The sequence below is a fragment of the Passer montanus genome, unplaced genomic scaffold (assembly GCF_014805655.1).
Source record: "Passer montanus isolate IOZ18808 unplaced genomic scaffold, ASM1480565v1 scaffold20, whole genome shotgun sequence".
NCBI classification, from domain to species: Eukaryota; Metazoa; Chordata; class Aves; order Passeriformes; family Passeridae; genus Passer; species Passer montanus.
Genome location: NW_024366592.1, coordinates 7070388 through 7092968, shown reverse-complemented (window position 1 = coordinate 7092968; position 22581 = coordinate 7070388). Strand labels below are relative to the sequence as shown.

Below are 22581 nucleotides of genomic sequence, written 5' to 3'. Positions count from 1 at the left end.
TCGGCACAGGTGTGGGGACTGGAATCGCGCCCAAAGCTCCGCCGGTCCATCCTCTAGTCCAGCCTCATCCCTTCCCACCCCTCCGAGGGCCGGGGACCCGGGGCCGGCCGGGGAGAGGCTGCAGGCGCGGCGGGTCCCTGCCGGGAGAGCATCTCCCGCGGCATCCTGCGGGAAGGGAAGGTGCAAACCCCAGCTCAGGGGTCTTCTCTCCCCAGCCTGCCGCGGAGGAGGGCTCAGGCTTGCGGTGGGGCTTGGGACCAGGAGTTTGCTCACGGGTACGTGAGCTCGCTCATTTGTGTACGTGGCAGGTGACAGCCCTCGGGAGCAGGGGGGACAGTGGGTGATAATGAGCCTCCCAAAAGCCTTTGGCATTGCTCAGATCCTGCCGTATTAGCACAGCCACAGTTGGGTTGTGTTATTTTTTTTTTTCTTTTCCCTCTTCCTTTTTTTTTTTTTTTTTTTTTCCTCCCAAGCCCACTGAGGCAGAGAAGAGGCAAACTCAGCCATAGGAAGGTGGTTAGTGATGTCACAAGTTTGGTCTTTTCAATAAAAGCAATGGAGAAGGGTCTCCCTCACTATATATATTAGGGGAAGCTTCTGTTCTTCATAATAAAAAGAGCAGCAAGGGAGAAAAGCACCTGCTTTTAACACCCTTTATTTAGCCCTAATCTGTTGCAGGCAGAATCAAAGCTCTGTCGGCTGGATTTTTGAAAATATTGCCTTTATTTTTTTTTATTATTATTATTCATTTAACTTCTTTTTTCTTTCTTTTTCTTTTTTTAAATTTTTTTCCCCATTTTATTCCTTCTTAAACATAGAACATAATTTTGGAAGCGATTGCTGAGAAGAGCAACCACTGTTGGCCAGAGTGATCTCTGAGAGGCACAGACAGCTGTAACTCAAGGAAAAGGTGAAGTGATAAATTGAGAAGAAATTTCAGGATTCTGAGTTTGTAGAGGCAATTTATTTTTCCTGAGTCTGTAAAAGATGATGTGTGTTGGTTTTTGGTGTATTTTTTTTTTTCAATCATTTCTGGGGAGAGGAAAAAATATTTGATGGAAGTATTACTTTTAATGTGAGCAATACACCTTATGAGTTTGTGTGGGTTATTTTCTGGGGATGTCACAATTATTTTTAATTAGTCGAAGGGGCAGTGTAAATCAAAGACGCCTATTAGCTATACGTTTTAATTTATAGCCTACCAGGTGCTCAGGGAATTTATTTACAGCATAAACGATTTAATGTTTTCAGCATGATTTCTATTCCAGCTCATATGCTGTCGCTTTTATTTGCCTGTGTGGTGCGGAATCTGGGCTTTTAAATCGTGTCAGCGAGCGTCGTTTAACTTCAAATAACCTGCAGGTAGAAAAACGCTTCGCTTTGCGCCTAAACCTCCTCGGAGCGCCTGCTTTAATTCGGGGGCAGGATGAGAAGGAGCCACCAGCCGGCACGCCTCAGTGTTTTGTTGCGGCTGGCGAGGGCGTTGGGAAAGCATTCCCTGTAAATCAGGCTGTCAGCGGCACAGCCAGCGACCCCGCCGGCCCCGCCGCGCTCTCCGGGGAGGCTCCGGGGCGGAGGGGCGAGGGCTCCCGGGATGCTGCGGGCACCGAGCTGGCATCCCCAGGTGTGCCGGCACGAACGTGAGGAGATGGCCGTGCAGATGGGCATTCCCTCCGGGAGAGCGGCCGGGACGGGGGCGAGGGGCGCGCTGCCCGCCGGCTGTGTCCCCGTGTCCCCTTGGAGCAGCTGCCGGGGCAGCTCCTCGCACCAGCAGGCTGGAGAGGCTGGCGGGCCGCGTCCCCTTCGGCTTTCCACGAGTGTTGTCCCGGGATGGAAAAGTTTGGTGCCTCCGTCGGGGGGTGCGGGGCTGTCGTCCGGCGGTGCCCGGCGGGGTTCGGGGGTGGCCGGGGCTGACCGGGGCTGACCGGGGCTGACCGGGGCTGGCCGGGGCTGACCGGGGCTGGCCAGGGCTGGCCGGGGCTGGTCCCCCGCCGCTCCGGCCACCGCTGTCCCCGCAGCCCCGCGGCGCTGCCCGCCTCGCACGGGAGCGCAACCTGACGCAGCGGTTTGCAGCGCCCTGGCCAGGCTGAAGGAGGGCGAAGTGGAAGGCGAAAAAGGGAGAGGAGGAGAAAACTTTCCACTAGTTTACTTTTTTGGCCAGGAGCGCCTGTGTTCATAGACCGCGAGTCCTTCCCCCAGCCCTCCCCCGAGCTCCCCCTCCCTTCACTAGCGTACAATTAGCATCATTAGGAACCGACCCTCCGGCTAATAGGGGAACGGCGAGCGGCCACGGTAGGTGCGTGCAAGGCAAGGCGGCAGCAGTCCCGGGCAGCGCTTTGGGGCTTGAGCTAAAAAGTGCTCCCAGCGATGGGAGGAACCCCCGCGGCAGGGGAGACGCTGACCCGGGGGTAAACACAGAAAGGGGGAGCTGGAAGGTGAGCGAGAGAGGAGCGCGGCTGCAGAGGATGCGGAGAGCTCGCTCCGAGTCCTTGGGGCGCGCTGGGTGCGTGTGCTGCCCGGAGTTTCCCTTTCTTCGCTCCTTTTTGGTTGCGGGCCCGGGAAGCGCTGGTTCCCAGTCTCCGTTTTGGCTGTGGGTATCCCGCCCGGGCTCTCGCTCTCTCCGCACATGTTCCTAGGGCGCCATCTCTTTGCAAAACCCTCCGTGCTCCCGCAGGTCTCCCGGAGGCTGCTCCGGAGCGTGTGAACATCGCGGGCTGCAGCCCGGTCCAACCTGCCGAGCCAAGCGTGCTTCCCAGCCCCCGAGCCTCCCTCCCGGGGCTGCCGCTCCTCCCAGAGCTCTCGGGCTCTCCAGAGAGGCAGCGACCTTTGCTTGTCTCTCCTTGTCACCGCTTGTCTCTCTCTCCTTGTCACTGTTGGGGACCAAAACTTTCTGGCAGCTGGGGACGTGAACCTGACCCTTTTTTTTGCAGAGGTATACTGAAAGGCAGATGTGGAGATGCATTCCCCCTCCGCCTCTGTCTGTGTGTGTGTGTTTGTGTGTCCGCGAGTGTTTACAGAGAAGCTGAGCTGACTTTTTGGGAATCTTTCCTTATCTGCAAAGAGGGCTTCTGCTGTAGCATGAAGCCCTGAGAGAGTGGCTTAGCGGACTAGAACTAAACAGGGCTCAGGGAACTCGCTGAACCCCGCTCTAACCCTGTTCAAACGAGAGCTCGATGCTTTTTGAACTAATACCGAGAGAGATCTTGCCTGCGGGCAGCGAGAGACAGAGAGAGGGAGGGAGGGAGGGAAAGAGGGAGGGAGGGAGAGGCAGACAGCAAGGAAGGGAGAGAGACAGAGCGAAGTTTGGAAGGAGTGAGCCGAGAGCTCAGAAAGTTTGTTTTTCCTTCAGAGCCTCGGAGCTGGTAGAGCCGAAGCGGGGACTCCTTGAGGACGGCGCTGGCGCATCTGTCCCTCGGGACTGACCTCTCTTTCCTTGCAGGTTTTCAGCCCCGGGGGATACAATGTTCGCTAAACTCTTCCAGCAGTGGAGTTTCGCTGTGTTCCTGCTGAGTTATTCCGTGCCCTCCTACGGGAGATCAGTGGAGGGGATCAGCCGCAGACTGTGAGTTCCTCTTTTTCTTTTTTCTTTTTTTTTTTTCTTCTTTGCCTTTATTCGCCCTCGCTGCGGCCGCGGGGCGGGTGGGGAGCAGGGAAGGAGGGAGGGAGGGAGCCCGGGAGGCTCCGCAGCGCTGCCGGCTCTGCGCGGGGCTTACCTGCCCCAGGTGCTCACCTGAGAGCATATTCGGGGCAGGGAAAAGGCGCTTTGCAGCTCTCTGGCCTTGCAGAGCTCTGGGGGAGGCCGTGTGAAAGCTGAGGGGCTTCTCCTCCGACACACCTGGGTGATTGCTGCGCAGCTGCCCGGGACCCTCGCAGGGAGCATCCCGGTTTATCCAAATGCTGTGTGTTGCACTAACTTACAGACACTTCCTCGGCTCTGGCGTGGAGCCAATATTGATAGGGGTAGGGGAAACATGCAGAAGTGAGGGCCATCATGACACTGAAGTACTGAACAATTTCTTTGGATTTCTGCCACTTCAGAGGGAAAAAAATCCAAAGGGAGTCCAGTATCTTACTTATAGGCAGAGGAATATTTTTTGATAAATGATAGTGTAACTTAAGACAGTCTGTTCAGGAAATGACCTTTTTGCTTCTTCCAAAATAATCAGCCCGGTTTATAGCAATACCCATACACAAAGTGCAGGAGAAGCCTCTGCACTGATGCAGGAGCAGCTGTCTCGCACATCTAACTCGCTGGCTTTCTCTGGACTTGCATCAGATTTTCTAAGGAAGAAACACCTCAGTCACACTGGGGAGGGCTGTATTGTTATTCAGTTCCAAAGGAAGCCAAGTTGGAGAAAGAGCGCTGGAAAATCCGATCACAACTTACAGGGAAACATGACACAGCAAACAATTTCAGATGGGTTTCCTTGTAAATGTTTTATTGCATACATAAGGACAAGTCCCCAAATAGCATTTCCTCTGCCAGTTAAGCAACACACATAATAATAATAATTAAAAAAAGAAACCCCAAACACACAAAAGAAAAAAAAAAATACCCCAGGTGAAGCGACTTCAGACACACCTAAACTTTGGCACCAGGCAGAGAGCTATTACAAATCTCCTACAGCAAATTGTGTAGAACATGTTATTGCTGATAATGTTACAGTGTATTATTCTCAGTCCATTAACCTTTAACTGCTTTGTACTCCTGAAAGCTGTTCTTGGGCTATTTCTTTCTTTTGGGACCATATTATATAGAGAAATTAAACTTAAGTTTAAAAAATAAATTTAAAAAAATAAAATGGTTGAAGTGCAGTTAGATGCTGTTATTTTCTTGGCTAGGAAACTCTGAACTGGATCTAAGCCAAAATTGGTTGTTTAAAAAAAATATAGATTTGCAGAGAAATACTCTTTCTCTTTTTGAAGTTAGCGTAGTTCTAACACTTGTTTTTAAAGGTCAGGATTAGAGGTCTTCCCAACTTCCCCATTCTGTCCTGACAGGGGGGAAGAAAAGTGTAAGTTAACCAGTGAAAACGCATTTCTCAGCTCCCTCTTTGCTCTGGCTTGTAAAACACACACAAGAAACCAGTCAGCTGTCAGTTAGTGGCATTCATGTAGTTTTGTTTGTGGGCACAGCACAAACACAGACACCACACTCAAACATGTGTCCTGTTTTAATACCACCACAAACCATTCCTAGAGTTAATGGCTAATAACTCATTTAGGCTTTGAGATTTTTTTTTCTCAGTCAAAAACTTAAGCCAGTAATGGATGAAAATACTGAAGCACATTATTATAGACATGCAAAAATAATCAAAATTACATAGGCCTGGTTCTACAGACTTTGCTGAAGCAAATATCTCATGGAAAGCAATAGCAAATTGTCCCAAGAAAAGTTTTCCAGACATGTTATTTGTTATAGGAGTGCTTTAGCTGCTAAAGAACTTCTGAGAAACCAGTAATGCCTCAAAATGAAATTACATATTTTTATCATCATGTCCAGACATCGCAGCATCATGTCCCTAGATCTGTTCAAAATATTTTTCTGAAGCCTGAGATAGGTTGAGCAGATTTCCCTCCCTTTGGAGTCAGTGGCAAGGGCACTCAGTCTTGCAAAATACAGAGAGCTGACTGAATCCTCCTCAGTTATTTTGCTGAATTTGGGATCAGACCCAACATGAACAGTCAAGGATAATAACAGCTAAATAAGAGCAGCTCTCTGAGATAGAAAGCTGTAGCTTGAAGATGGTTGCCTTTTAGAAATGCTAGATATAATGCAAGGAAAAAAAAAAAGAAGAAGGAGGAATGTGGCTGAAAAGAGCAGCTTATCTGGAAGTACGTGAAATCAGGATAGCCACAAGTCATGGATTTCTGCTGCTGTCCCCATGATGAGACACTCAGCCTCATATGTACACAGTGTACTTGGATGCAGTAATTAGTTTGGATGCTCTGGTCAAGTACAAACCATCAACATCCCTCTCTCAAAAGTGTCTGCCACATGTAAGCTTAGCATTTACTGCTCTTGGTTTGGGTACAGGATCCTTTTCCTTGGATGAGAGGTGTGTTTTATAGAAGGATGGAAGGGACCTCTAGTGGGTCATCTTAACCCTAACAGCCTAATGTTTTTTTCCATATTGTGGCCAATATGTGAATGCAATCACTGCAGTCTCCATTGCCTTCCTACTCTGAGTGTGTGGGTGAGATATTGTTGATATCTCCATTATGCAGCACTTCTTACATCAGTCCTCTTGGGCAAGCCTTTCTCCATGACTTACAAACACAGGAGTTGTTTGAATAACTGAGGCAGAAGGAGGCAGAAGGTCAAAGAGATACTTATCTACCACATCTTTGTTTCAAGGAGGTTTTTTTGGTCTAGAGTATACAAAGGAAGCTGGTAGGCAAAATGTAATCCTTAAGTCTGGCTGAGTAATAAAAGTCATGTGAAATGTAACACTACATAATGTTATACAATCATCTGGAATAGCAGAATGTTATTTGGGGCCAGACTTGATGCTAAATATCATACAGACATTTAAAGAGAAACCTACCCTGTTTGGCACACCAATCCCTCACACGTCAATCCCTGCATTATTTTGGAAATGCATACTCACTCAAGATGTAGATCTTGTAATGCTCTCTGACTGCCTTGTGTGTACTGGAACCAAATGTTTAGGTTTCAGCTCTGTAAAATGGATTAGGTTTTCAATCAAGAGGACTTTAATAACAGGCTTTGGAGAGTCAAGATTTTGTCACAGTGGGGAAGTTGACCAAATACACATTAGAGGATTAAGGCAGCTTTTTTCCTTTGTGATAGAAGGAATTATCCTTGGTAGTTCACAAGAGGCAGTAGGAAAGCTTTGCTCATCACATGAGACACTGGTTTACACTCCCTAAAGCACAGAGATTTCATACACTTTCTATGAACTAGAAGAGTGAAAGCAGAACTGCATTTCCCATGCAGATTTCCTGAGAAAATAGGCTAGTAGAGCTGGGAATGTAACCTGAGTCACACTGGACAGCCTGTCAGGCAGCACAGAGGCAGTGGCACAGAGGAGCCCAGGGTGCTGGTTTTATTGGCCTACCTGCCAGTCAGACTGACCCTAATGAGAAGGGTGTTGGAGATCGCTCTTGTTCAAAAAACTGCTTCTGAGGGAGATCACGAGCTTGTGTTAATGGTCACAGCTGCACTGAAGAGAAAGACAAGATATGGGACCAGCTTAGCATTGTCACATTGCATTTTTGCTTAGGGACATTTAGAAGAGGGGCATAAAATATTTGTCCTAAAGGCTGAAGTAATCCAAAACTGATTTTGGGACACTTAAAACACAGACAATATTTGATTACGTGTGTACTCACAAACCTCTGTATATGCAGAGCTGATTTTGAGCAAGATTTTGACGGTCATCTTCCAGTCTCATTGTGGAATGGGGGAAGGCTGCTGTTTGAATTTTGCACTGAGCAATAAAGATGCTGATTTTGGGACACTTAAAACACAGACAATATTTGATTACGTGTGTACTCACAAACCTCTGTATATGCAGAGCTGATTTTAAGGAAGATTTTGACAGTTATCTTCCAGTCATGTTGGAATGGGGGAAAGCTGCTGTTTGAATTTTGCACTGAGCAATGAAGATGTAGTATCACTTCAATCCATCACTTGAACCCAATACACAAAAAGTGCAGCTCTACAAAGACAGAAATTGAAGGGGATGCCCTTAAAACAGAGCTACGTGAAATTGCCAACTTCCAATAGCTCTACTGTTGATCAAGTCACAAACCTGAAGAGTTTGGCTGAGGGGACTGAGAAAGAGAACCTGCAAAACACTCCCAAATATTTTGTATTTTCAAATCTGGTAACATAGCAGGAAAAAGAGGGATGGGATGGAAGGAGTATTCACTCCCAATGAAGTGTCTTCTTCCAGTTCACCCACGTGCAGAAACCACTTCTTACCCAGCTAATTGACCAAATGATTATAGGACAAGAAAAGCAGTGAATGGAATTTCTTTGGCCGGTGAGAATCCAGTAAATTGCCATACCCTGATTCAAGAGGAGAGATTCCATAGCCAAACTCTGCATGCTGGAGTAGAGCAATTGGAAGGATAAACTGTATTATTGCATTCATGGGAACGTAGCTAAAATCCCAGCTTGTGCTCTGTCTGTGGTTCACAGCACAGCTGTGCATCTATTCCACTTCAAGAAAAAGTCATGTATTTTCTCACATTTTCTCTGGTTATTTATTATCCAGGTGTCATTTGTATCTTCTTTCCTCAGATGTTTAATACATTCCTTGCCAGTACAACATCTCTAAAAGACAGATAGCTACTCAGCTCCCAATTCCTTGAAAACAAGACAGAGCTCAGTGTACCAAAAGGTCAGGATGAACTCTGGAAAAACCACTCTAACAAACCAGGATGCTCTTGAAAAAGATCCAGTGAAGAGGGTTTGCATAAAATTCAAACAGCACAGCACACAAGAAATTTGGCCCCAAAAGTTCACACTTCAAGCAATACTAGGAGGGCATCTAAAACCATAATTAGACACAAGTGACCAAGCAGTAAATCCACAGGAGTGGCTGAGGCTCATCTCTGCTGATGCTCAGGCTGCCTCCTTGGATAGATCATTATGGACTGAAGTGCCTGTGCTTTAGGCACCCAAATTCAAACATCTTTCCCTTACACTCCTGCATTTGCTCTTCTTTAAATACAGGAGTAAAATGCACTTTTATGTGCTTGTTTATGTTTTTGAAGTACACGACTGAGCAGAAGAAAATCACTAGAATGATGTTGTATAAACACTGCTTCCGGCTCCAGTACATGTGCTGGGTTTTCCCTCCCTTGCTGCATTATCTGACCCTTTAGTTTTCCTATCTCTGACAACTGCCTTCCTGCTTTTACTGCCTCAAGTGTGATATATTAAGAGTCATGATGCTTTCCTAGAACAGAGCAGTGACTAATCCAGCTCCAGTGGTGTGTGATCGGTCAGCTGAGAATTATTACCCACTTAGGTCTATCTCTTCTCTGCTGAGAGCAGCTACTCTGAGGATGAAGCAGGACTTGCTCCAGCAGTCTGGCTTCACTGGATGTCTCCAAACCTGGTACATGGTCACTGTGGCCACCACAGCCAGAGAAGAGAGGAGCTCTGCCAAACACTGGGCAATAAACAAATTGTAAATAATTTTTTTCCCTCTCCTCTCTTTTCTTCTTTTAGCAAACGAGCCGTATCAGAGCACCAGCTATTGCATGACAAGGGCAAGTCAATCCAAGACTTACGAAGAAGAATATTCCTTCAAAATTTAATTGAAGGTGTCAACACTGCAGAGATCCGTGCAACGTCAGAGGTGTCACCTAACCCTAAACCCGCCACCAACACCAAGAACTACCCTGTCCGGTTTGGCAGCGAAGATGAGGGCAGATACCTAACTCAGGAGACAAACAAATCACAGACCTACAAGGAGCAGCCCCTGAAGGTGTCAGGGAAGAAAAAGAAAGCAAAGCCTGGAAAACGTAAGGAACAAGAGAAGAAAAAGAGGCGAACCCGCTCAGCTTGGCTAAATTCTGGCTTGTACGGAGACATCGTGACTGAGAACCCACTCTTGGACATCTCTGTTACTACACATAATCAAACTTTAAGGTAATTCTGCTATATTCTTTTGGGGAGCATGCCATTTATTTAACTGAAGTCATTATCCCTTGGTGTGAGAGGCTGAGGCCAAGGCCTCACTCAAACTGGGAGTAAAAGCAGATCTTTGTGCTCATGACTTGCCAGTGGCTTTTCAAGCACAGTCTCAAGGTGCTCTTGGCAGGTAAGTGCCTCTTCCACTTTGCACTGGGGACAGAGCCTTTCTTTCCCATGAGACACAATTCACATAAACAACTCATTGCCGAAATACGCTTCTTGAAGCTGAGTGAAGGTAATTCTGTAAAATTCTGTAAAAAGGAAGCACAATTCACATAAACAACTCATTGCCGAAATACGCTTCTTGAAGCTGAGTAGTAAGTGAAGGTAATTCTGTAAAAAGGAAGCAGATCACAGTCACTAAATTTTTCCCTTCTTGCTTTAACCGTAGTGTATCTCACATCGTATCTTAGTCCCACACTTGGGCCTCAGCAGATTGAAAGCTTTGACTTTTATTTAAGGCTGTGCATCTATAAAATGGTGAAGTTTTCTTTCCTTCCTCTCAACACCTCCCCTTTTTGGCACCTTTCCTACCCTTGCTTTACAGTTTTTCATTTCACTGTTTAACCTTATGGGAGAACATGGAAAAATTCTCTCTCGGTAATATCTGCAAACAACGCAGACCAGCCTTTCACCATAAAATTTTCCCTGCCATTAGGATTTTTTAATTCAGCTCCATCTTTTTGCCAGCTTGTGAAGCAATTACGTTGCTGCTTAAAAATGTTTAGCATTGCTCTTGGAGAGGGACGTGCTTTCCTCATGCATGACACTGAAGGGTTTTTAGTGGCCTGGAGACATCAGCCTAGATGTCCCAAGTGAACCATCCCCTTGCAGTCATCTCAGCTTGAGTGGAAATCTGCACACTTGCAGACAAAGCCAAGGATTCCACTCTTCTGTTCTCCTCAAATGTTTGCATTTCACCAGCAAAACCCCATCCTTTTCTCTCCTCCTCCCCTTCACCTTGGCAGGAGAGAGAAATCAGGGAAGTGCACTTGCTTACAGAAAATCCCTTGGAAAGACACACGAGCTGTGGGATTTATGAAAAATCCAGCCTGGGATTAAGCTTTACAGGCCACAGTTTGCAATGTGCTCCATCACCTCAGCTTGTGCTGGCATCTACAGAAGCTACCAACACCTGGGGCTGGGCACTCAAACCATGGGCCAGGGCATCCCAGACCATAAACCAGGATATCCCAGACCATAAACCAGGGCGTCCCAGACCATAAACCAGTTGGCATGACTGTAGCAGGTAGGAGGAGAGTAAGAGACACTGGTTTGTCTCAGCACCTTTGGGAAGGCAGACTTCGGGATTCTGCTCAGGAGGTGCCTGAGGTTTCAACAGATATCAAGGGACTGTGCTTGTCAGTATATGACACCTGTCTTGAGCACAAAGAAATCTAGAATGTAGGGAGAAACATCCTAGGGAATTTCAACAGTTACTTCTTTTTCTTGCTGTTCTGTCTTTGGTGTCCATCTAATGGGATATATAAAAGACAGGTACACCCTTATTGATTTTCCTAGTCCAGCCTTTCTGTTTAAAGTGTGTCTGGATGGCTGAAGGCTCTCAGCTTTACTGTGGGGTCCAACATCCAAATGCAGCATTTCTCAGAGATTCCTAAAGAGAGCCTATATTTTAGATAATTAATTGGAGATGATTAAACAAGGAGAGTTTGTTAATAAAGGAAAAGGGAATTCCTTCTTCACAAGTACTGAGAATATATGGGTTCAGCCCTAAGAAGCTTCTAGTACCTGAGTTTTTACTTGTCTCAGTAGGCTGGCAAAAGATGTAAACTTTAAGCATGATTTTCACTGTAGCTCTATGCTTCTTTTCTGCTGAACACCCTGGAATAAATCTTCATGCCAATACTCTCTGATCAGTCTTGAAAACAAAATTTTGGGTTTAGGTCCAAAAAAAGAAAAAATGGACAGCAAAAATATTAACTCTAGATCTTTTAACTTACTACAAGAAGTATCTCGTGGAAGAAACCAATCTTGCAAAACCTAAGTCCAAATCACAGAATGCAGCTTGCAAATTATCTTTAGTACAGAGCCCACTGTCAAGATGTGGCTTAGCTTAAACTTTAAAACCAAGCCTAAAATCCAGGTTAAATTGAAAATGTCACCCTCTCAGAAATAGGCCTGAGTAATGCAGACATGCACAGCCATGCTGTATGAATTATGTGCCATTGTAACACCTGTTGGAATATATCCTGAAATGGACCCTAGTATTGTTGCTAGCTAATTATCAAGGAGCATCATGCTAGCATTTACATTCCAGGCACTTTAAAAGTTATTTCTCATGAACATTCCATCTATATTCCCATTTAAATTAAATTAAGGTACTCTTACTGAATTAAAAAAAACAAAACAAAACAAAACAAAAAAAACAATACCTTTTGAATGTGTAAACTCCCAAATGAGAGATGTAGCCTCTCTTTCAATGTGCATGTTAAGAAAACCCTTTAAACTCTCCAGGAGCTGAGCTTTCTTGTGCCTCACACCCACACACTTTTGCCACATGGGATGTTACCCCCAGCTCTGGTGATCAGCCCTGCAGCAGAGAGAATCCCACTCCATCCTATATCTTAGGTGTTTCCCAGGGAAAAAAAGCCCAACCCTTCAGCATTTCCTGCAGCACCTCTGAGAGACTTCATGTGGGAGCACAAGGAATCCACTGGCTCTGCTCTGTTCTCATGGGGAGAGAGCTCACACCAGCCTGCAGCATCCCCTGGAGACCTCCCAGGCCTCAGGACTGGGTGCAGCTGGTTGCTTCAGCAGGGCTGAACTGATCAGGAGCTGCAGGGTAACAGGATGGGATGGTTGCTTTATTTCAGGATCAAGCTCTCTGTCTCCCAGAGGGAAAGTTTCAGGATTAGAGCCTTTTCACTCAGCCAGGCACAGGAAGAGATGCCATGAATGGTGTGCTGCCTCCAAGCCCTGAGCAGCCTTTGCTCACACACACCACATCCCCCTGTCTAAGGGCTGTCTCTCAGTGGGAAAAAAAGACCAAATAAGCCCCATGGCACTGTTTTACCTCCAAGCCCTGAGCAGCCTTTGCTCACACACACAAACATCCCCCTGCCTAAGGGCTGTCTCTCAGTGGGAAAAAGAGAGCAAATGAGCCCCATGGCACTGTTTTCATCAGAAAATGGCATCACACCCCAGCAGCCAACACAGCATCGCCACAGCGTTAACAAGGGCTCAAAATTATTTTTGCTTTTCTCCAACTGTATTTTTTTCTTTTCAGCACTTGACATTTTTATCATAGGGTGATACAATTCTTCTGCCTGTAGTGCTCAGGTATCTTCTTGCAGGTGGCTCTAAATAATAATAAAGCCCCTTTCCATTCCTCTGAGGGTACAATGGCCTCAGTGTGTGACAAACTGTGGGTCAGCACAATTCTAGAGGAGCTCCATTGAGAAAAACATAACAGAGATCTTGAATAAATGTCTAAAACTGTGGCATGGTCAAACAGGCCCTGTTTTAGCAGAAGGTTACTAGCAAGGCACACCTGTTACAGTCTGTGGCACTCTTGGTATTGATTCTGTGTCCACACTTTTGAAGTGGAAAAATGAAAATTAATTAATTTTTCTGTTTTTCTTGTCCTTTCTTTTCTTTGCAGGAGGCGCTGACATTTTCAGCAAGAGATATTTGGAAGACACATTGCAGTATTCTGTAATAGTGAACATATGGGAAGTATTAAAATATTTATTACCTGTAAATATTGTAAATGCTCAGAATAAAACCTTTTCCCCCCATTGCTCTCTGAAACTGCACATTTGGTTATTGTGAAATTTCCTTTTTTTTTTTTTTTTTGGCTAAGGCTAAGACAATTATTATTGTCACATTTACCATAATTTATTTTGTTGACTGGTGTATTTATTTTGTGAACGTATCTTGGTGCTGCTGACTTTCTATATTTTTTGTAACATAATGCACTTTAGATATACATATTGAGTACATTGATAACTGACATAAAATGTTCCTGTTTTGTGGTTGATTTCAATGAATGCCTACATAAAATTGTTCAAACTGATTTTCCTTTGTGCATGTATAATAGCAGTATTTTAAAATTTGTAAAAAATGTCTAATAAAATATAATCTAAATCATGAGTCAAAAGGAAAATGTGTTTTTTGGGAATTTCAAGAGCAGGAACAATTTTTTTTTTATTTACTACATCTGAAAATTGTTTTAGATGTAATGTGTTTACATTGGTCCAAACTCCCACATTATCACATTAGCTTTTACTTAAAGATCACTCAGAACATATTTTTGTTCCAGTGTTCTATTTCAGGTTACTCAGTAGCTGAACAACCTGGGGGTGAGAAAAGCTCCCAGAGGAAGCAGATTCCCAAGGTGCCCATTCCCAGAACCCCTGCACTCTCCAAACTGGAGGGAGTAAGGAGCAGCCCTGGGAAGGTGCTCGCAGGTCCCAGGCTGCCCAGCCAAGCCCAGCTCACTGCCCTGGGCTCCCAACCCAGAGCCTGATGGCCTCAGCACCAGCAGAGCCTCAGCTCTTTGTGCTCCTGCCTGTGTGAGGGGGCAAAACCTGTTTTTCTGGGTGGATATGCAGAGGCTGCAAACTGACCACTGCACCACCAGGTGCTGTTGTGTTGCTGGAATAAATTTCCCCCTCTCCCACCACAAAGATGCCTCACAGGGCTCTGTTTCCAAAGCCATCCGCATTAATCCTGCTTCTGCCTCGTCCCCACAGATGAGACCAGCTAAGAGAGATACCCCCTTCAAGACTTCATGTCTGGCTGAAGGAAACACGATAAAAAAAGTCATGATCTATCACTTTTTCTTGCTTTTATCCCTTTTTCTTGCTTTTATCCCTTCCGTGTTCAAATCGCAGCAGCTGCTGTGTGGGCAACCTGAGTAAAGGGAATTGTTTCACAGAGATAGCTGAACTTTGCAAAGTCCAACTGAATTTCCTCTGTCCCACTCCTTTAACACCAGCAACATCAGAAAAATGCAAGCACGGAAAAATAAATCACAAATCCTGGGAATTTTAAGATAGTTCTTGTAATTGTTGCTCTGTTCTGTAGTTGCCAAACTTTTCTTTTTTATTCTTTTCCTTTTTTTTAAGTGCCATCTTTTTCCATTGCCAAAGTACAGCCATCATGTAATATAAACCAGATGTACTCCTGCTCCCAACCCAATCTTGCAGAAAATTACCTCCAAAAAAATACTAAAAGCGGAAAAACTTGACAAAAAATTACCCATCCTTCCCAATCTACTTCTCTGGAGTGTGAAATTCAACACTTCATTATGTCCAGTTAATTACAACAGCCACAAAGCACGTGCATGCTGTTTCCTTTGCAGATGAAAAATATAGTACATGATGAAGCATAACACTAAGGAAAAAAGGCAGGGTTTCTGCACATTTCTGACTTGGCCTCCTTGCACATCCTGCCTATTTATAGTATCCAGCTAATGCTTGGATTTATACAACTGAAGTTAACTGCAATATATTCAGAAGACAATTTTGTATCTCAGGATTACCAGCGTATCCCAGCTGGAACTAAAACTGAAGTCTCTGGTGGTCAGAGGCAATTTATCTTCATGAAAAAGGATGAGCCTTGGCAGACAGGGGCCCAAAGAGCATAAACCAAACCAAAAACCCAAGTGCTTAACCTTGGCTCCACAGAAGTGGCCTCCTCATAAGAGGAAAACTGATTTTGAAGTGTCTCTGGTCTGCCCTGTATCCTTCCACTGTCCATTGAAGACTTGTAATTTTTTTCCTAGTTTCCTATAGGCAAAACCTGCAATTGTAGTGAGTTTAAGCAAAAGTCCTGTTTTTCTGAAAAACTTTTGCACAGATCTTACAAAATCTGTGTGTGGAGCCTGTGCTTCACAGACTGGTTTGAAAGTCGGCGCTGCAGACTCCACCAAGCTGAATGCAATACTTTTTTGAGCTCTCAGCTTTGCAGGAAAATAAATCCTGAAGATGCCCATTTCTGAGACAAACTAGAGGAGTTTTGCCTTTCTTATGGTGGGGGGTAAGATCTCCCAGAGTTTTCAGTTTCTCACCCAAAGGAAAATAAATCCTGAAGATGCCCATTTCTGAGACAAACTAGAGCACCTTTGCCTTTCTTGTGGACGGGGTTACAAGATCTCCCAGAGTTTTCAGTTTCTCAGACAGTTAAACCCTAAATGTTTAACTAGTCTCAAGTACCCCTGCAGGGGTCAGGACCTAAGAATCAGAACTTATCCTGGCATTTTCTAATGTCCATGACACCAAATCCTGGAGGAGAAAAGAAATAATGCTCAAACTTCGGTATTTCATGTTTTACTGAATGACCTCTAGGAAGGCTGCACTCTTGCATTCATGTCCTTTCAGCTCTGTTTCTTTTGCTCTCCCTATTCCCAGCTAATCCCAGAACTCACCTCCCTCACAGCACCTTTCCCCACCAACCTCTTGTCTCAGAAATCTCTTGGATTTCTTTCTCCACATCCTGCCTCACAGCCATTGATCTTGTGTTTCTCCAAGCCCTTTATCCCAACTTTTCCACTGCTGGGCAGTGCTCTCCCCTCAGCATCCCCAGCATCCCCCATTCCTCCTGCTCTCTGCCCACCTCCCAGCAGGAACAGAGTGGGGCAGCTTCCTCCTCACTTTTCTTCACACCACCCCATTCCAGTGTCTTTTCCTGAGCTCCTGGCTAAGCAGGAGCTGTGGGGAAAATCATCCTTTGCCTTCATCACCTCTGAGCATGAGCCTGCTCAGATGGCAGGGTCTGGAAGTTGGTGGGATGTGCACAGAAAGTCCACTCATGCACAGGAGCTGAACCATAATGAGGCTTTTGCTGATAAAGTAGATTCCATTAAATTAGTGTGATTTTTCAGAGGCTTACTGCATGCCCAGATGTTCCTCAAGGTGATAAAAGAGCACTCACTATGCAGAGGATGCCCTTCCAAATTTCCACTTTTTCCTCTGTGAGCCATAGCGGTCCTAGGTCTTCTCAGAAGAAATTCCAAAAGATTTTTTACTATGAGCAATACAATTGATTACATTTAAACACATAAATTTGGCTGAAATCTCCTGAAAGGCAGTTTCCAGGGTTTCAGTTGGAGAGGTCAAATACAACTCAGAACTACAAAGAAATGAGTGGGACCAGAGTGTGACACCAGGGCATGGTGGCCTCACTCAGGCGTGCCCTGAGCAGCAGTCCTGCCTCCCAGACCCAACCAGCACAGTCTGAAACTTTGTTCCTGCCCAAGACCTCCAAGGGGAGCACAGGTTTGGCACCCCACCACCGCTCTGGTTTTACAGCAGTCCCCGTGTTTACTACAGAACTTAAAAGTGGTTAAGAGACATCAAATGCTGACAGCTCTTCCCAGCAGCTCCCCTGTGCTGGACCTCCATCACAGACCTTCCCAGGCTCCGTGAGCTTGGCACAGGGAGCTCATGCAGCAGTAGAGCTCCTCTCACAGAGTTTGTTTCGTGGTCCTTTGTAAATACAGACGTTTATCTGGCCTCCGAGGCACACAGAAAACAACCAGCGCAGTTTATGCCTGTCCTCTGGAAGGGCTCTATGCTCTCAAGGAAGGCATTTCAGGCACAGGAACTGCTTGGCTTGGTTTGAAGCATTCCCCACCCCGACCTGTGGACAGCACTGTCCCAACACAATGCAGCCACAGTGCAGTGATCATGCCTGTTCACTCATGACTAAGTGCCCTTGATCTGCTGAGCCACCACAGAGAACTTGGCTTTCTTGCAGTGATTCAGAAAGTAGGGGATTGCTGGCTGTATTTAGTTACAGCCTTTGAGAGTTTGAAACATTTTGTTATTTGGTCATAATTTACTGCAGAGAAAAAGTGCTGTGATAGTTTCTGTGGAGTCTGAGGAGTTTTATTTATTTTAAAAAAAGAGATACAACTAGAGGAAGCACAAGCTACCTTTTAAGCACCACAACATGATAGCTCCCAAAATAAAATGGGAACATCAGCATGAGGAGTTGGGTCAGATGAGCAACAAAGTCACTAAAAAGTACATTTTGTCCTCTACTGAAACCACCACTGGTTTCTGCAAATAGATTCAAGAACAAAGCAAGGAAAGAAGCACACGCATTCATCCCCAATTTTAATGGGGAGAGCATTGGGACTCCTTGGAAAAGTAATTTCATTTCTTTATCATAGTAATTATTCAAAATTGAGTCACATTTGTCCACTTTTCTGAAGGTTTGTGAGCTGTGTGAAAAGCTTGGGGCAGAAATGTAAAGCATTAGTGTGTAGCCTGCCCCCCTCCCACTCACTGGCTTGGTTGATTGGTTGATTTTGGTGGTGGTAGCTTTGGTTTAATTTCTTTTCTTTTCTTTTCTTTTCTTTTCTTTTCTTTTCTTTTCTTTTCTTTTCTTTTCTTTTCTTTTCTTTTCTTTTCTTTTCTTTTCTTTTCTTTTCTTTTCTTTTCTTTTCTTTTCTTTTCTTTTCTTTTCTTTTCTTTTCTTTTCTTTTCTTTTCTTTTCTTTTATTTTCTTTTCTTTTCTTTTCTTTTCTTTTCTTTTCTTTTCTTTTCTTTTCTTTTCTTTTCTTTTCTTTTCTTTTCTTTTCTTTTCTTTTCTTTTTTCACCGTGGTTTCTTATCCCAGTTTTTAACCAGGCTATGAGCACAGTCATCAGGTAATAAGTGACAGGTTTCATATTCACCCAGATAAAGGTGACAATGCTTAAAGACATTTTCTTATGGCCCATCCATCCCCCAGGATGCCCCTCTGAACACTGACTTCATTGGAAGTTATGCACACAGCTTCCCACACAGTTCTCTGAATACCCACCCCCCCAGTCCAATTTTAATTGGTTTCCTGGACAGTTCTCCTCACAAATAATTTTTTCCTGCAGTTAATGCTAACTAATTTGCTGTGGAAAATGTCTATGATCTAACCTTCTCCATGCCTTTCTTTCCAGATGTGTGAGTGATCCAAAAAAGTGGTTTGCAATGTCTGTGCCACGGACCATCCAACAGCTGGATTCTGCTCTCTGACAGGGCAGGTGAGCATCCTCTGCACACTCATGGGCTCACTGCTGTGCTGGAGTACAAGCCTGGACTTCAGAGAGCATGTTTGAGGCCATTCTGCATAGTGTGGACCAAGTTCCCTAAAGAAAATCTTCTGAACATTTGAAGGGATTTTTTTTTCCAGTGGAACTTACAGGAAAGCCCTACACATTCACTAAGGAAAATCCTTCATTATGTATTGGAACCACCTTTCTTGCCATGACTGTGCATCTACAAGCATGTGAGAGTCTAGCAGGAGGGATTTGTGGGGATTACTGTTGTTAGAAATACATTTTACAAGATCTGGGTCACTCAAGCAGAAAAGTAAGGCAAAAGGCAAGAGAATCCCACCTTGTCACCTTGTGTGTCCATTTTCCCCATTTTGTCATTTTGCACTAGAGGAGTGAGATCAACTCTGATTCAGCTCAAGTTTTCACACTGTTAGACACTTAACCTGTTTTCACAAACTTGTTCTTGCCCTCCCTCAGCCTTTACTAGCTGAAAGGCCGTGGAAACACACAAGCACACAAGCACTGGGAGCAGCTAACCCTGATCCAAACCGGATCAGACCTTTTCCCAGTAAGAGGAAAAGTGTCTGTGCCACATTCTGCCAGAGGTTCAGGTCAGCAATCAGACCAACCCCCAGTGTGAAATGAGAATTGCCCCCTGGCCCCTCTCACCCCGACCAGGGAGCACAGGGGTGGTGGCCCATCCATGTGAGAACTGGAGCTTAAGTAGCCAATTCCTCAGCCAGTCTCCTTTTGGAATTCTGAGACAAAACAGGGAAGATTTAGGGCTTTGCTGTACCCACTTTAAAATGTCTACAGTTTCCAATGCCAGCAGGCAAGAAGAGTCTGTAAACAGATTCTTCTCCTTTCTACCTTTTGCATTGCTCCTGTTCCTGTTCCAATAACAACCAGGAGAGATTTACCAGGAAAGCACATAGGCTTAATACATTTTTCATGAGATAAAATGGGTTTATCATGCTTTTGGGGATAATGATGGATCTTCTTCTTATTGTGTAACGATGACATTCCACTCACACACATCAAATCACCAGAGACGAAGGACAAGCCTCCTTGTAACTCCCCAAATATCCTGAGAAATGCACCTTGGATTGGCAGGCTCGCTGCACAGCCTCGAGCAGTTTGAGTCTAATGTGCCAATATGAATCCCACATCATTCCTTCCCCATAAATAAGCAAGGGTTGCATGATCTCCTGGACCACAGAAGGGTTTCTCACATGCACAAGTGCTCAGTCCCTGATCACAGGGAGGCTCTGGAGTTTGCTGGATGCAGAACCTGCCAGCCACTCACAGCAAAACCACTACAACACACAGAGTCTGCAGAGAAGGGGGGAAGAAGAAGGCAAGAGTGGGGCAGAGCCAGCTCCAGAGGCTGGGAGGATGTGTGGGCTCATCTCCTGGGACAACCAGGACAGAGTTACTGACAGCCACGTGAAGGATACACAGTTCCAAGTGATTTCTGGGAGGAATTGGCATCGGTACAAAAACTTAACAAAAGTTTGGGATTTTTGAGTGTGAAAGATCCAGAGAAGCTGTGCTTCAAAAGGCCTCTTCTCAAGCAGCCTGGATGTTGTGCAACGGCTACAGGAAGTGCCTTACAGGACAGAGTAGATTTGTTAATATCTGAAACATCAGATCATGTAATAGGATACAGAAAATGATATCCGCATTAATGAAATGCAGCTGACATCTACTGATTTTGGATTTTATTTTTGTGCTGTACTTACTCTTACATCAGGATTCCATAGGGCTAAGCAGATCCAGAACTCTCAGCTTTTCTCAGTTTTAGAGGCTCATTATTGGCACAAGAATGAAAACTTTAAATAAATATATCACAATCACTATGACTGCTCAGATAATGATAAGATGACATGGGGTACATACTTGGAGTTAAGAGCTCTAACAACAGTTGATTCGTCACTTATATTTAATCCATTTAAGAGACATTTTTATCAGACAAAGATCAACCCACTGGGACCATTAATAGTTACACTTATAAAAAAAGCCAGCAGCCAGAGACCAACAGAGACAGACGTAGCAGTCTTACGGTTGAAAATCACCAGTAAATTTAGAGCACGCTCACATGAACATTTTGCTCTGTGTGTTATTATTTAAACAGCATTGTAGTAAGAGCATATGCATGCATAATCAAAACCATGCCCAAGGATCTAATGAAAATACTGGGAACAAAGGAGCTCAGGAGAATGCCTGGCTCTTCCTAGGTGATTTTAGCACATGAAGAGGAAAGAGAGCACAAAGGCGAGTTGCCTGGAAGAGCAGTGGGCTGATTTGTCAGAGCCTAGGTGGGATTACATGGAACAATTCCCAGCGGAACATACAGTGTCTGTTAGGTACCGAGAAAGGAATGCTGCTCTGGGTGCACTATAAACACCCTGCAGAGCTTTTGTTGATGTTAGCAGGAGCTATCCCCGGCCCAGCAGACAGCCCAGGGCACTGCTGGATGTGCTCACCGCACACCGGCTGCCTCCCGAGAGAGGGAGAGGCTCACAGAATCACAGTCACAGACACAGAATCAGTCAGAGTCACAGAGTCACAGAGTCACCGAATCAGTCACAGAATCAGTCAGAGTCACAGAGTCACAGTCACAGTGACACAGAGTCACAGTGACAGTCACAGAATCACAGTCACAGAGTCACAGAGTCACAGAGTCACAGTCACAGAGTCACAGAGTCACAGTCACAGAGTGACACAGAGTCACAGAGTCGCAGAATCACTGAGTCACAGAGACAGAATCACAGAATCACAGAGTCACAGAGTCACAGAGACAGAATCACAGAGTCACAGAATGACAAAATCACAGTCATAGTCAAAGAATCACAGAATCACAGTCACAGAATTAGTCAGAGTCACAGAGTCGCAGAATCACTGAGTCCCAGAGACAGAATCACAGAGTCACAGAGTCACAGATACTGAATCATGGAGTCACAGAATGACAAAATCACAGTCATAGTCAAAGAATCACAGAATCACAGTCACAGAATTAGTCACAGAGTCACAGAGTCAGTCACAGAGTCAGTCACAGACTCACAGAATGCCAGAGTCACAGAATCAATCACAGTCACAGTGTCACAGAATCCCAGAGTCACAGAATCACAGTCACAGAACCACAGAATCCCAGAACCACCGAATCACAGAATCACAGTCACGGAGTCACAGTCACAGTCACAGAGACAGAATCAGAGTCACAGAATCAATCACAGATTCACAGACTCACAGAATCAGTCACAGAGTCACAGAACCACAGAATCCCAGAACCACCGAATCACAGAATCACAGTCACAGAGTCACAGTCACAGAGACAGAATCAGAGTCACAGAATCAATCACAGATTCACAGACTCACAGAATCAGTCACAGAGTCACAGAACCACAGAATCCCAGAACCACCAAATCCCAGAGTCACAGAATCCCTGCCACAGAACCACAGAGTCACAGAACCACAGAATCACAGCACCACAGATTCATGGAATCCTAGAATCACAGGATCCCAGAACCACAGAATCCCAGAATTACAAAATAATCAGAGAATCAGAGTCACAGAACCACAAAATCGCAGAATCATCAGAGACTCACAGAGTCACAGACCACAGAATCAATTCCAGAGTTACAGAACCTCAGAATCACAAAATGACAGAATACGCTGAGCTGGAAGGGTGGAGCCATAAGGATCACTGAGCCCAGCTCCTGGCCCTGCAGAGCATCATCCCCAAGAGTCACACCCTGTTCCTGAGAGTGTTGTCCAAATACTCCTTGAGCTCTGTCACGCTTGGTGCTGTGACCAAGCTTGTCTCAAGGCAGGCTTTTCCTCCATCTCAAAAAAATATCAGTAGTTAGCCCAGAAACCAGACACTGATCTCACATTGGATT

General features: G+C 45.1%; 1 protein-coding gene across 1 annotated transcript; it reads left to right on the top strand.

Moving 5' to 3' along the window:
* Positions 1-2283: 2283 nt before the first annotated feature.
* PTHLH (parathyroid hormone like hormone) lies at positions 2284-13751 on the top strand. The gene is made up of 4 exons (XM_039708156.1): positions 2284-2296; positions 3440-3562; positions 9209-9631; positions 13299-13751. Exons 2-4 carry the CDS (start codon positions 3462-3464, stop codon positions 13306-13308), a joined length of 534 nt encoding a protein of 177 aa, XP_039564090.1. The 5' UTR covers positions 2284-2296; positions 3440-3461; the 3' UTR covers positions 13309-13751.
* Positions 13752-22581: the final 8830 nt, after the last annotated feature.

Excerpts from the sequence above, each read along its gene's own strand:
- PTHLH (XM_039708156.1), top strand. The coding sequence starts at position 3,462 with ATGTTCGCTAAACTCTTCCAGCAGTGGAGTTTCGCTGTGTTCCTGCTG. Across the intron at positions 3,563-9,208 it reads GAGGGGATCAGCCGCAGACT|CAAACGAGCCGTATCAGAGC; the intron begins GTGAGTTCCTCT and ends TTCTTCTTTTAG.